This window comes from Sorex araneus, chromosome 4 (assembly GCF_027595985.1).
Source record: "Sorex araneus isolate mSorAra2 chromosome 4, mSorAra2.pri, whole genome shotgun sequence".
NCBI lineage: Eukaryota > Metazoa > Chordata > Mammalia > Eulipotyphla > Soricidae > Sorex > Sorex araneus.
The window spans coordinates 79,871,360-79,885,424 of NC_073305.1; the positions used below are offsets into that span (position 1 = coordinate 79,871,360).

General features: G+C 40.6%; 1 protein-coding gene across 4 annotated transcripts in view; it reads left to right on the top strand.

The window, feature by feature from the left end:
• Nucleotides 1–14,065, top strand: part of RUNX2 (RUNX family transcription factor 2) — a 305,232-nt gene that overhangs the window by 71,228 nt on the left and 219,939 nt on the right. For 2 of the 4 annotated variants that reach the window (XM_055135053.1, XM_055135054.1), the window contains exon 4: nt 13,033–13,206. The exons of the other annotated variants lie outside the window; for them this stretch is intronic. In XM_055135053.1, coding sequence (XP_054991028.1) covers nt 13,033–13,206 — 174 coding nt within the window. The remainder of the gene's footprint in view (nt 1–13,032; nt 13,207–14,065) is intronic. 4 annotated transcript variants of the gene reach the window in all.

Genomic DNA, 14,065 nt, shown 5'->3' on the forward strand with positions numbered 1-14,065 from the left:
GTTTGATGTTGATAGGGAGAATAGAAGGAAAAAATCATCCCTTGGAAACAAATATAGCAGTATTGGAACTAGAAAGAAAGGATCATAGAATTTGAAAGAGACATATTAGATTAAAGATGTGAGGAACCCAGAAGAGAGGGGCTAGGGGGAAGTTTCTCTGTTTTCTCTGCCTGCAAAATGTATTACTTGTATTTGGTGTATTTTCATTTTGCTTTCATCTTATCTTTAACTTTTAAAAATTCTTTCTTCTTCTTACCTCCTGCAAGTAACTCTTTAGATGTTTCAAGTGTTTTGAGTCTATTATTTCAAGAAAAGGGATTATACTCTAAGCATATATTTATTAGAATTTGTTCCCTGGTGTGTCACTGATAATGGTATAGCCTCATAGCTCTTTTTTCCCCCCAGATACTTATCCTTTGATCATCATAATTTACCACCATTTAAAGTCTAAAAGATATAAAAGAACTTGCATTTTTATACATGCATGTATATAAATTAATATAAATTAATAATTCCTATTTCTTTCATTTCTATGTTTATTGAAAGATGGCTCAAGTTCCTTCACCTTTAGAAACCTACATTTTGAATGAGACAGCATTTCAGTACATACATCTAGCTGTTTTTAAAAATGATGACATATGAGTTTGGGAGAGCAAACTTTTTAGCTGCTGTTCTAAACTGGTGCCTGCCCTTTCTTATTAAAAGAAAGCAAATTCAGCTCTTAACATTCTTTTTGATGAGCTGGAGTTCCTAGAATATTTCTATGGAGTCTATGGCTTAACAGTGTAATTATATCTCTTGAGTAGATTATGTTTTTCTTCCCATAATTATGTTTTTACCCAAGAGACTGGAAGGCTTTAGACTTCTCTTAAGCGAAATCATTCTTCCTCTCTTCTTTCTTGATAAACTGAACCTACATGCCTGATTCTGCTCAAGGGCTGAAAACGGGATCTGGAAGATATTCTGTAGTGTGATGATATTTTATTCCCTCTAGAAATTGGTTTATATGTATTAAGAAGGGCCCTTAAGAGCAGCCCTGCTAGTTCATTTTTGAGATGCCATCAGAGAAGAATCTGCTGGAAGGAGCTTTGTTTACACTCTGTGGTCCTCTTTCTGAAGCCACACATTCACATTGTTCCCAAACTGTCTCCTCTCAGCACTATCCCGAATGTCGGGGCCCTCACAGTCCTGGGCTGTTGATTTCCAGTGGCTCAGAGGGGCCCAAGGCCATAAACATAAAGGCAGTTTCTTAGTCCATTTCATTGTTTTAGTCCAGAAATAGTTTTTGACATGAACCAGACAGCTTACTCCTAGGAAAAAAGATGACTCAGCAGCCTTTCCCAGCAAAGATTATAGACACATCAGCTTTTACTGTGGGAAATGTTTCCCAATAACCATCTCTTTTTCTTCCCTCTTCTCAGTCCTTTACTGCTGAAAAGGGGGAGAGAATTCTAAATTTGCCCCTATTCTTTGTTATTAATCCAGCAAGTTTTTGTTGTGTGCCATCTCTGTCCTAAGGCTCTAAGTGCTTGACATGAAGACAACGACAGCCATCCTTCCTGGCCAAGTTCAGGAGATTCTAATCTAATAGCGTTTGAAACTTTGTATAAATATTTTATATCAGTTCAGAGTAAGTTAATTCTTACTGAATACCTATTCCCTCACTTAAGTATAACCACATGTAGTAGAAAAAAAAATGCAGCTGTAGCTGCTCTTTCCTGGCCAAGATAGAAATCAGGAGGATCACCACGGCCATGGGGACAGCAAAGAGCAGAACGATAGAAGGGCCATGTTCGGACTGGGAAGGGATTTGGTTTAAAATAGATGATGGGAGTAAGGGTGTTCTAAGTGGAGGTGACAGTTTGTGTAAAGGCACTGGGATTCCTGGAAGAACTGTGGGTCACTTGGTGGGAGTAGAACATGGGCCAGGATCTGGAGAGTTGTAACCCTAGGGAATACCCTACATGCATACTTGCACTATATTTTCCAGGTCACTTGTTGGCTGGGCTCAGGGGGCTCTATTTAATGGGACAGACACTTTGAGACAATTAAAAGGTTTTGAGCAGTTGAGTAACATGACTGTTAGGCTATATTTCTTTCTTTCTTTTTTTAAATTTTATTGAATCAATGTGAGACAGTTACAAGCTTTCATGTTTGGGTTACAATCACACAATGATCAAACACCCATCCCTCCACCAGTGCACATTCCCCACCACCAATATCCCCGGTATACCCCCCCTTTCTCACCCTCCCCCTGCCTCCATGGCAGACAATATTCCCCATACTCTCTCTCTACTTTTGGGCCTTCAAAGCTTGAATGGGCTTTAGAAATCTTGCAGATTAACCCTACATTAATGGGGGGCCTCGAGAACTCCACTGATTTCTTCCGATGGTTATACAATTAGTCAGTGCCCTTTCAAATATTCCAGACTGCTGTCCTGGGGGGAAGTTAGGAGCAATTCTAATGCAGTGGAAGATAGTGTCATTTCTGTACAAACTACAGGGCAGCATTTGACTGGATGGTAGGGTTTAGACTAGGCAGGTGGTAAAGATACCTAAGCTGGAATTTCATCTGAGGAGACTAGAAAAAGGTGCTATTAATGAAAATAAGGGCCATAGAGGAAGATTTGGTTGGAATTGTTTATTTATTTTTATTTTTGAGTGTTTTGGTAATGAAAGTTATTTTAATTAATTAATTAATTTTTAATTGAATCACCATGAGATATAATGACAAAACTTTCATGATTGAGTTTCAGTCATACAGTGATCGAACACCCATCTCTCCACTAATGTACATTTCCCACCACCAATGTCCCCAGTATCCCTCCCGTCACCCCCATCCTACCTCAGGCTCTGCCTTTATGGCAAGTACTTTCCTTTTTACTCTCTCTCTACTTTCGGGCATTATGAGATACTGAGAGGCCATCATGTTTGGTCCTTTGTCTACTTTCAGCACACATCTCTCTCTCAAGTCATCACTCCAGTCATCCTTGACTTAGTGGTCCCTTCTCTTTCCCAACTGCCTTCTGCCCCAGCACTTGAGGCAGACTTGGTTGGAACTGGTGTGTATGTGTGTGTGTGTGTGTATGTGTGTGTGTTGTGTCATCAAGGATAGGCAAAGGGCTTAACAAAATGTTATAAGCATCACAAGGTTAGGTCTTTGAATTTTAGGCTTCCACAACCCCCCAGTGAAAAGCAGTCATCTGAATGTTGACAGAGAAGTTTCACTTTCTCATTGGCATTCACATTTTGACCTAAATATTGTACAGGAATGCCAAAAATCAAGATTCCTGATTTATTTGTTTTTATTTTATTTTTGCTTGGGGGCCACATCCAGCAGTGGTCAGGGATTGCTCCTAACTCTGTACTCAGTGGTTTCTCCTGGAGGGGCTGGGGGGACCATATATTGTGCTGGAGATTTGCTGTACATCCAGCCCCAGGATTCTAATATAGAGCCTTCACAACTATAAAGTATTTGGATCTGAAGTTTTGTATCTCTTATCTTAGGACTCCTTTGACTGTGTAAGGATTTCTAAACTGAAATCTCTAAAATACACTAAGACACCTCCTCAGTAGAAAAATTCACATTTAGAATTGAATTGACCTGATGCCTCCCTTCAACCATGCTTTCATATACCAATTTCAAGGTAGAGTAGAACCTAAGGCCTTCCCCCGTCCCCCCACCCCCTTTCCCCAGTTGCCCTTTCCCCAACTGCTGTGAAATAACTGTTCTGTCACTGATCAGAACTCTTGACTATATTCCTCTGAATAAATTACTTTATTATATTACTCTATAATTACTCCGAGTGACTATCATGATTATTATCACTCTGAATTGCTCTGAAATGCATTGCAGTCAATCTGAGGATGCCTACCCATACGTCTCTCTTTTTTTAACCCAATGTCACAACCTTGGGGGATGGTTATGTCCTGGGGCTTGAGGCCTAGAGTCCTGGGACACTCTCATTCTATCACATACTTGGTGACAGCACAAATTAGCCACTGCCTCCCAGTCACCTATCTCCTGTAGGGAATCTCGTGTGTCCAGGGAGGCTCACGCAGGGCTGCAGAAGCAGTTTCTTTAGTCAGAGACTTATAAAGGTCTGTCTTGAAGGGCAGATTCCCTTATAGGTTGCACCACAGTGAGGGTTTCTTCTTTTCTTTTAGCCAAAATTATTGCCTCCCCCCTCTTTTGATAGCATTTTGAAATACTTTTTCATAAAAAATTTAAATATATGTTGAACTGGAGCGATAGCACAGCGGGTAGGGCGTTTGCCTTGCATGCGACCAACTCGGGTTCGATTCCTCCACCCCTCTCGGAGAGACTGGCAAGCTACCGAGAGTATCCTGCCCGCACGGCAGAGCCTGGCAAGCTACCCGTGGTGTATTCGATATGCCAAAAACAGTAACAGCAAGTCTCACAATGGAGACCTTACTGGTGCCCGCTCGAGCAAATCGATGGGCAATGGGGTGACAGTGATACAGTGATACAGTTATACAGTTATAAGTTATATCGAATAGGAACCAGTATCCTGACCACCTTAGTTTAGACTAGTGATATTGTGCCATATTTTCTTTATCTGTTATTTTGCTGTAACATTGTAAAGCAAGTGTGATGCTTAACCCCTAAGTGGAATAAATCAGCTTGTCCTTCTAAGAAATAAGGACTAGACCTGGAGAGAGCTCACTGGGCTGCAGTGCAGGCTTTGGATGCTGGAGGCCTGGGTTTAAACCCTGGTCCCCCAAGCACCACTCACTGGGAACAACCCGAGTGCAGAGCTGGGAGTTGCCCTCAAGCACTGTTGGGTGTGGCCCCCTAATTTTTCTGAGGGAGGCCCATACTAGATGTTGCTCAGAGCTTATTCCTGGCTTTCACTCAGGGATCATTCCTGGTGGGCTTGTTAGGACCATATGGGATACCAAGGACTGAACCTGGATTAGACACCCTACTCACTGTACTATTGCTCTGCTCTCCCCTGCTATGACACAAGTACATAGGACACAGGACACAAGTCCTTTGGGACACAACCCTTTAATATTTTTGAAATAATCTATAGTCCTATTTCCTAATGGATTCCTAAACCATACCATCTTGGGAACCCATTCCTGACAGTGTTCAAGCCATGCAATGCTCAGGGATAACCCATAGGGTCACACTAGCAGTGCTCTGGCGCCATGCCATCCTGGGGCTCAAATCTGGGAAACCAAGGCACCTTGTGAGTCCTAAACTGTCACAATAAAAAATAACTGTATTTATTTGTTTTTATGGCCATTGCATTTAATGATTCCCCCCTCATCTTTTAAATTTATTTTTTTGGTTTGCGCTTTTTCTTCCCAAATAGACTGTGAACTATGGAAGGACAAGGGCATTAAGTGAGAATTTCCCCTCCCTTCCTCCTTACAATTCTAGTGAGACTCACATGTCCATTCCCAGTACACTCCAGCTGGACTTCCTGACCCGAGAAAAGAAACAATTCTGTTGGTTGTTTTATTGCAGGTGTCCTCTTCATGCTGTTCATTTCCCTTTAAAATTATGTTTTCATGATATTCAGGGCGTAAATTATACCTAATAAAGAAGTGATGGTTTATAACCAACTTAGAAAATTGCTGGAAAAAGATGAGCTTCCCATCACCATGTTCTAGTGAGCAACATGGACCTCGTGCTGTTTCAGAGAGTTCAGCATGAGGTGCATTTCAGGAAAGGTGCCCGAGTTTGGAAGATGCACTTGCAGGAGCGTTTGTGCTGCCGACCACGAGGTGTGCCCTGTCTGCTCAGGGCATCATATTGCAGACAGAATCTTAGACTCTGAGGTTCTGATAGGGGTCCACCTTGCTCTCCAAAGTTATTCAGTAGTTCTGGGTTGGACACGGCCCATGATACTTGGCCAGCCGAATCAGACAGTTTAATTGGCATTTTGGGGAGCCAGTGGTATTGGGGACCACCCCAAAAGTGGGGTGGCCAAGTGATGCAGGGATTGAACTCAGGTTTTTGTGCATGCAAAGCATGTGCCATCTCCCTAGGCCCTCCACCAACTTTTATGATAACTGTCAAAACAGATCACATCACAAAGGCAAATTATTTTAGTCATTTATATACCAGATTCAGAGTTTTAGTGATCCAATATCAGATCCTTTTTCTTTTCTTTATAAATGGCTTTACTTTCAGTATTTGTATTGTAAACCATAATGCACAAAAGGAAAGAGAGGGGGGGTGGGGAAGACAGAAAGGGAGAAAGAGAGACAGAGAAGAATAGTGACTTCCATAAGGGTGGGGGCAAGAGGGAAATTGGGGACATTGGTGGTGGGAAACGTACAATGGTGAAGGGATGCAGGGGTATGTATGGGGTGGAACATTATATAACTGAAACCCAATCATGAACAACTTTGTAACATGATCTATCTCACTGTGATTCAATTAAAAAATAAATTAATATTTTTTTTAAAAAGAGGTTTTATTTATTGTTGAGATGTTTAAAAAATTGAATCATTATGAGATACACAGTTACAAAGTTGTTCATGATTGGGTTTCAGTCATACAATGCGCTGAGAATATTTTTGAATTTTATTTTTATTATATAAGAAATCTTACTAGGAGCTCCCGAGTCTATTTCAGAGGTGTAAACATGGCAAAGGAATAAAACAAGTCAAAGTTAAATGGAAATAATCAAGACTGCCTGCTGTCATATTTCATGGCCTGATGACTATGATGTTAAATATTTGTCACAGGTCTATTTTGGCTCCAAATGATAGCAAATTGTTTTTTTTTGTTTTGTTTTGGGGCCACACCCAGTAGTGCTCAGGGGCTCTCCCAGCCTTGTGTTGGGGGTTGCTCCTGGAGCTACTCAGGGGACCATGTGATGCTAAGAATTCAATCCCAGCCTCCTGTGTGCAAAGCACTCACTCAGCTCATTGAGCTGTCTCTTCAGCTCACAATAACACATCTCAATGTCATTTTGTACTTGTACAAAATTTAGTCATTTGTACAAAATGGTGTGTTTAATCCTTGATCATTTTTGTGTGTGTTTTCTAAACTTCAGAAACATAGAAAAGATTTAGTGCCTTTGAGTGATGGGTGCAGTAAATGCATATGAAAATGCTAGGGCTCTGGAGAAATAGTGCAAATAAGGTGCTTGCCTTGCATGTGACTGACCTGGGTCTATCCCTGTACCCCAAATGGTCCCCTGATGCCCCACAGGAGTGATCCCTGAGCTCAGAGACAGAAGTGAGCTTTCTGTACAGCTAGGTGTGGTCCCCCACCAAATGGTTGTGCTGCAATGTGTTAGGGTTCTTCCAATATCTCAAACATATGAAGCTATATTTTTATAACATAATTTAAAATTAGTCAATTTTTGCTTGGGATAGTTGGAGTTCATGGGCTACTCCTGGCTCAGTGCTTAATTGGTTATTCCTAGCAGAATTTTAAATGGCAGCATTACCAGCTTTCACTCTTCAGTAAGTTCCATATCTTCTAACAGAGCTGGGTGGGAGAAGAAGGGACAATTAGCTGGACTGTTGCTTAGTGATTTAACAGTTCCTTATGTGCCTTTGCTCAAAGGATGTGTGAATGCAGTGACCTTTGGATCATGCTTTCTTCTTGAGCTTCTGAATTTACTACAACAAAAGTCATATTCAACCAAAAAGTGTCTTACTGGGCTTTTTGAAAGAAATCTATTCTGAAAAACACTTCCCCCCCCCCCCCCTTAAAATTTACTTTGGGCTATAATTTCCCCCTGAATGACTGCCGTTGCACTGTTGAAATCTAAAACAAACTGGTTGGCTATGGGAGGGGAAAGAGACTTGGACCAGCAATCAGGAAGCCCGAGTTCTAGTCTGCCACTAACTGTGTGGCTTTGGGCACGTCTTGTCCCCTTGCAGGAACTTAGGGACATCCAAACAGAACATTGCTTTGAGATTAAGGGTTCAAATGATTTTTAGTGACCTTTTTTGGTTCTGTGATTCCAAATGCCTTGCAATCATGTTTTAAGAGTAAAGTAAAAACAAATGTGTCTTTTTCAGAAGGGAAGAAAGCTTTCACTTAAATGAACTTCCTTCAGGGAAGTTTCTTAGGAAGCTCCAGTAAAGGCTTGTCTCAAATGACAGGCTTTGCTATGAATTTACTGGATACCAAATAACCAAAGAGAGAGATTTATGAGAAACACTAATTAGAATAGTTTTTTTTTGGGGGGGGAGGAAACGTATTATTGTGTAGTGATATCCTGGACCAGAAAAATATGTTTTCTCAACCAAAGCATTTATCTAGAATATAATAACATTCATTCGTTTCATAAATATTTATTGAACGTTACTGTATGGTAGGTAGTAAATTAGTATTGAGGATACAGCTGTAAATAAGATGACACTCATTCTCATGGATCTAAAATCTAGCAGGGGAGACAAATACATATATAAGATAATTACAGATGGTGATAATACCGTAAAGGAAATAAACAGAGGGCCTCTTTCAGGGAAGGGAATGTACTCTGGATAGAGTAGGCAGGCCGAGGCTTTCATGGGAGGTGGTGTCATGCTGAGCTCCCGGGGATGGAAAGAAGCGGGTCTACCAGCAGTCCTGGCCGGTGTCATGGAAAGGTTCCTGGCCCGGAAACTAAAAGGGGGACCTAGAATAGAGAGGCACAATGGGGAAATGACCAAGGGTTGAGTTGGTAGAAATGAGTGAGTTAAATGTCTTTGTGAGGAAATTGAGAAGACCTGGTCATAGATTGAATATGGGGAGTAGGGGTAAGGAGAAATCAAGGAAAATATCTGTTTTGGCATCAGTGACTGAATGGATGACATGGGGACTCTTAAAGAGGAACAGGGCTTTTGTGTTAGTAAAAGAGTTGAGAATTCTCTCTCTCTCTCTCTCTCTCTCTCTCTCTCTCTCTCTCTCTCTTCCCCTCCCTCTTTCTGTGGTAAGAGCCCCCACCCAGCTGTATTCAGCACTTAGTCCTGGCTCTGCACTCAGGAATCACTCCTGGTAAGTGTGGGACAACCTTATAAGGTGTCAGGGATTGAACCTGGGTAATTTGCACGCAAGGCAAGCACCTTACCCACTCTACTATCTATGTTTTCCCCAAGAATTCTTTCTTGAGAGATCCTTGGGTACAGTGGCACACACGGACTTGGAATCCAAGGAGGAGACCAAGAGTCTCCTGAAATGTGGGTGGGTCACAGTGTGAGTAGGTGACACTGAGATCATGAAATCAGAGGGCATGGCAGGTGTTAGCTTTTAACTTTGGTTGCACATTGGATCATTTGGTGAGCTTTTAAAAAATTACTGACCCACTTACGGAGATTTTGGCAGAATGACCTGATGTGGGGCCTGGATATTCTTCTCCTTCAAAGGCTTTTCCTATCCAGATAGGGCAGAAAAGTCACAACTCCAGGGAAGAAAGTGTAGCTAGAGAAGAGCTCAAAAGGACCAATATTTTATGTCTTAAATGGAACACAAGGTCTCCCATTCCTTTTTAAAAACCTGTTTTTAAAAATTTATGGGCTGGAGTGATGATACAGCAGGTAGGACGTTTGCCTTCCATGCAGCCAACCCGGGTTCGATTCCCAGCATCCCATATGGTCCCCTGAGAATCGCCAGGAGTAATTCCTAAGTGCAGGAGCCAGGAGTAACTGTGCATTGCCTGTGCATTGCAAGGTGTGACCCCCCCCCACCAAAATTTATGTAACTTTGGTTTCTAGCATTTATATGTGTTTGGTATACAGCCTTTCAATCAGCATTTGTATTCACCTATATTTTGTTTGCCATCAGAAGACTAATTTCTCATTCATCATCAGATAGTTGAGTGTCTTTCATTCTTTCTCTCTTGCTACACTTTGGCTTTTGAATAAGGTTCAATTTTCCCTGGGCCATATAGAATATTATGACCTTGATTTATCTCAAAATGCCCTTTGTGTTCTATGTTCTCTTTTTCTGAAGGAGTTGCTTGGGTGCAAAAGATGTAAGTACATGTTCTTTTAGCTCATCATTCAAGTGTTACCCTGATGTGGTTTAGTGGTAGAGGATATTTGTCATGAGTGAAAGATGAAGAATATTCATCTTTACTACTATAAGAGTTTTGTTATGGTTGTATCAGTAGCTATGAAGGAGCAGACATCTACCAGGAAAAATGCACATATTTTTTGTATATGTTCACAGATAGATATTTCCTAAATTACTCCAGGATATCTATATGCTAATTAATTTTTGAAGATGATTTCCCAAAATGTCATTGAGGTTTTAAATTTTTCACCTGCTCTTAACTGTTTCCATTATTAGTGCTGCTCCAAGTTCTTTATTCTTACCTACAGCCTCCTAATATTCCCCAAAGCGCTGTACTAAAAGAAAATGAAAACTTACTCACACATCCACACACTGAGCTCATATCTCATACGGTCTTTATGAAAACCTAATGAAAAGGCTGTAGAAAGCAGAGGGAAACTTATTAAATTTTCTTGTGACCCATGGCCCACATAAAGTCCTAGTGTATAAAGGAACCATGAAGCATCATGTAGCCTTCCTCATTGCCCTCAGGGAATATGCCATTCCAAAAATATGGCCTATTAAAAAAATAACTTCCAGGGACTATTCCATAAGCTCTCTTGTTAATGTTTACAGCTGAATCAACACCACTGCAGTACTTTTTTTTGGTGGTGGGGGGGGAATGTGGAACAGAATCCATGGATGTGTGACAATGATTATATAGTTTCCTAATGGTCAGGCTAGATAGACCCATCAAGAAATATTGATGGAAGTTGGTTTAGAATAATAAGTGAACTACTTACATTGTCACTGAATGCTTGCTACTGATTTTGCTTACATCGACAACCATTCTTGGCATGTCATCTCTTGGGCTGAGTATTTAGGCATCTTACCCTGTTTTTCTGGATGTTTTAAGACATCCCTCACAGATGAGAGAGCAAGGGAAGATGGCCAATATTGATGGTGCCACATGATGAATGGAAAGCTTAGTCAACTAGGATTAGTTTGCACTGGGTCTTAGTGCAGGCCAAGGCAGTGAACAGCTGAGTATGACGCGCTAATTGTTTTTACTTCTGTTGGCCTTAGTCACTTCATCTATGGGCACCTTATTTTTCAGGATCTAGGAGCTATTTTAGATAACCTTACAAGCCCTATAAGAGGTCTGTAATATATTTATAAACTGGATTAAAAGTCACAAATGGTGGGGGAAATGACCATCAACAAATGAGTTTCCTTAGTTTCTCCTGTTCATTTTTTCTCTTAGTCTTAGTCCCTCTATTGGAGCACATGCTCCCCAAACTTAGACTGGCAGGAAATAGAGTAGTGGGTGCATTTCAGTTAATGGGACTAGTTGGAGCATGTTTGGCTTTGGAGACAGCTGCACTCATATTACCCAGTCTTGGCTTCCTGTCTGTTTTCTTTGGGCTGGGTAGGCAATGAAAAAGGAGACAGGAAAATACATTTTGGGGCAAATAAAATAAGGAATTTGTCTTATGAAGACAGCTTATAGTTGGGAAATTCTAATGTTAAACTTAACCCTATGCTCCTACTCTCTGCTTGTCCTGTACTAAAGGAAAGATGAGGTGTTCTCACTACCCACAGAATATACTTTCCAATCTTTAAGGTTTTTAATAATATCTTTTAAAGGAGGCTTGTTAATTTTTATTTTATGGATAATAATATTATGTGGATAATAATTTCCCTGAAATTTGTTTTCAAAGAGCAAACTCTCATTTCAGTCATCACTTTAATATCTATTTTAAAATGTTGATGCAAAACACTAGGGTCTCACTAATATCCAGTCTAGATATAGAAGAAATTCCCAGTATATTCCTATTTCTATGTTGGGCATTGCTATACTTGTTCACGTTAGTGCCTTCTCATTAGACTTATACTTAACTGACATCACTCAGAGTCAGGTAATTTCTATTATCTTTGCAACAAGACAATTCTGTATTCTTTGTTAAGGATGACTTGAGGACTTAAAAAGTGTCTTGGTATGTTTGTTACATTTTAATTGGATTATTTACTTAACACATAGAGTTTGATTGTAGATTTCAGAGGACAAAAGACAAAGTTTTTTGTTTTGTTTCATTTTGTTTTAAATAGTGGATTCTCATGGTCACATTTTTGGACCCAAAGGCATTTTAAAACATATTTTATAGATACATGGTGCTAGATTTAAAATAAAAAAGCTTTTTTCTCTGCTCTGGTGTGTTATATGCATTCAAGCTTTGGCCTATTACAAAACATCCATGTTTATTACCTCTATTTCTGTTTTATTTTCATTTTAAGGGCTTCTAGTTTTGATGTTTAATTTTTCAGAAAAAAAGTCTCTAAGATGTACCATTACCAAAAAAAGAAAAAATACAGGGACTGAAGAGATAGTAAGGTGGGCGGGGCCCTTACCTTACACATGGTTGACCTGGGATTGAAACCCGACAACCCATATGGTTTCCTGAGCACACAGAAAAGATCCCTGAACACAGAGCTAAGAGTAAGCCCTGAGCACCACTGGGTGTGAATCAAAAACAAACAAACAAAAAGAAAGGAAAAGAAAAAAGTCACTCTTGTCATCATGGAAGTTCCCCTTCAACAGAAGTGTTTGTCTCTATTTCTGCCTGAGTTCCGGGGCATTAGACAAGAACTCTGAACTGTCAAAGGAGGCTTCCTCCTTCATGAAAACAAACAAGCAAATGCATCCCCAGGCAGTCACCCTTCCCCTCGTCACCCTGGGGTCCAGAGGAGGCACCTCGAGAGTTCTTGAGCTATAGTGTCGTGGTCTCTCTCCAGGAGCTAGGTTTCTGGTCACCCTTTGGGGCCTCATTCCACATCTGTGTGACAGAACTAAGAGTGTTTGCCACCAGATGATGCTTATAAAGCAATTTAAAATGGAGGGCATTATATCAACACATCATGCTAATAAATATCAGTATTGCTCATTCCTTAGCTTAAACACCCCTCCCCGCCTCCCCAGTATGTATGTTCACATATCTATTTAGCATGGTCAATTGTTCAGCTAATTAATATGCTTTTATTTTATGATTTGCTGTTTCCAGGGCACAGACAGAAGCTTGATGACTCTAAACCTAGTTTGTTCTCTGACCGCCTCAGTGATTTAGGGCGCATTCCTCATCCCAGTATGAGAGTAGGTGTCCCGCCTCAGAACTCACGGCCCTCCCTGAACTCTGCACCAAGTCCTTTTAATCCACAAGGACAGAGTCAGATTACAGGTAAGACAGACTCCTAGGTTTCACTTGCACAGACTCTGGCAGGCTGGGGGTGAGGGGCTACCAGATGAGCTGTGTTCACTTCAGAATTTCTGGAGCTGTGGAATGGCTTCTTATTAAAGAATCAAGACTGGAAGATACTATTTTTTTTAAAAAATAAAAACTCCAGTATTCAGTAACTTGGGGATAACATGTTGGAGAAGTTTCTACTAATGTGGTACCCTGTCACCATGTCAGCTGCTCATTGGTGGAATGGTAACAGTATGCTCCCTGGGAGAATGCTTGTTGTAAGTTTAAATCTCGTGTCCACATGGCACTGGGGATAACATCACACCCTCACTCTTAAAATATTAGTATTACCCTTTTCAATTTGGGTTTACATTTCTTACATGTATAACTATTTCATTAGGATTGCTTGGAAATTGCCCAGGGCCAAAAGGAAGCCTTGATTGGTGTTTATAAGGCCAGGTCACTGAGGGCAGGCAGAACTCACTTCTGATTCACATCTAGCTCCAGTTCCTCATGCGACATTTCTCTTTACATGTTCTACTACGCTGCTTCCCTTTTTGCTTTTTTCTTAAAAATTAGCATCAGCATTGCATTACAGACTAATCATTCACATTTGGTGCATCAAGACGCAACTCTCCCCGCTCCTGTTAACTTGCTCAAAAAACAGGCCTTATTTTAGGACAGGTCTACTTGATTTTAGGCCATGGTGACAAGTGAGTGTGTTAATCATCGCAGATCTTTCATTTGCAAATTGAGAGTTCAAAGGAACTCTATATGCCATCTACTTGCTGTTGTTGGCAAAGGAGCACTAGATTGGAAGGAAATATCTCAAAACAAATTATACAATAAAATC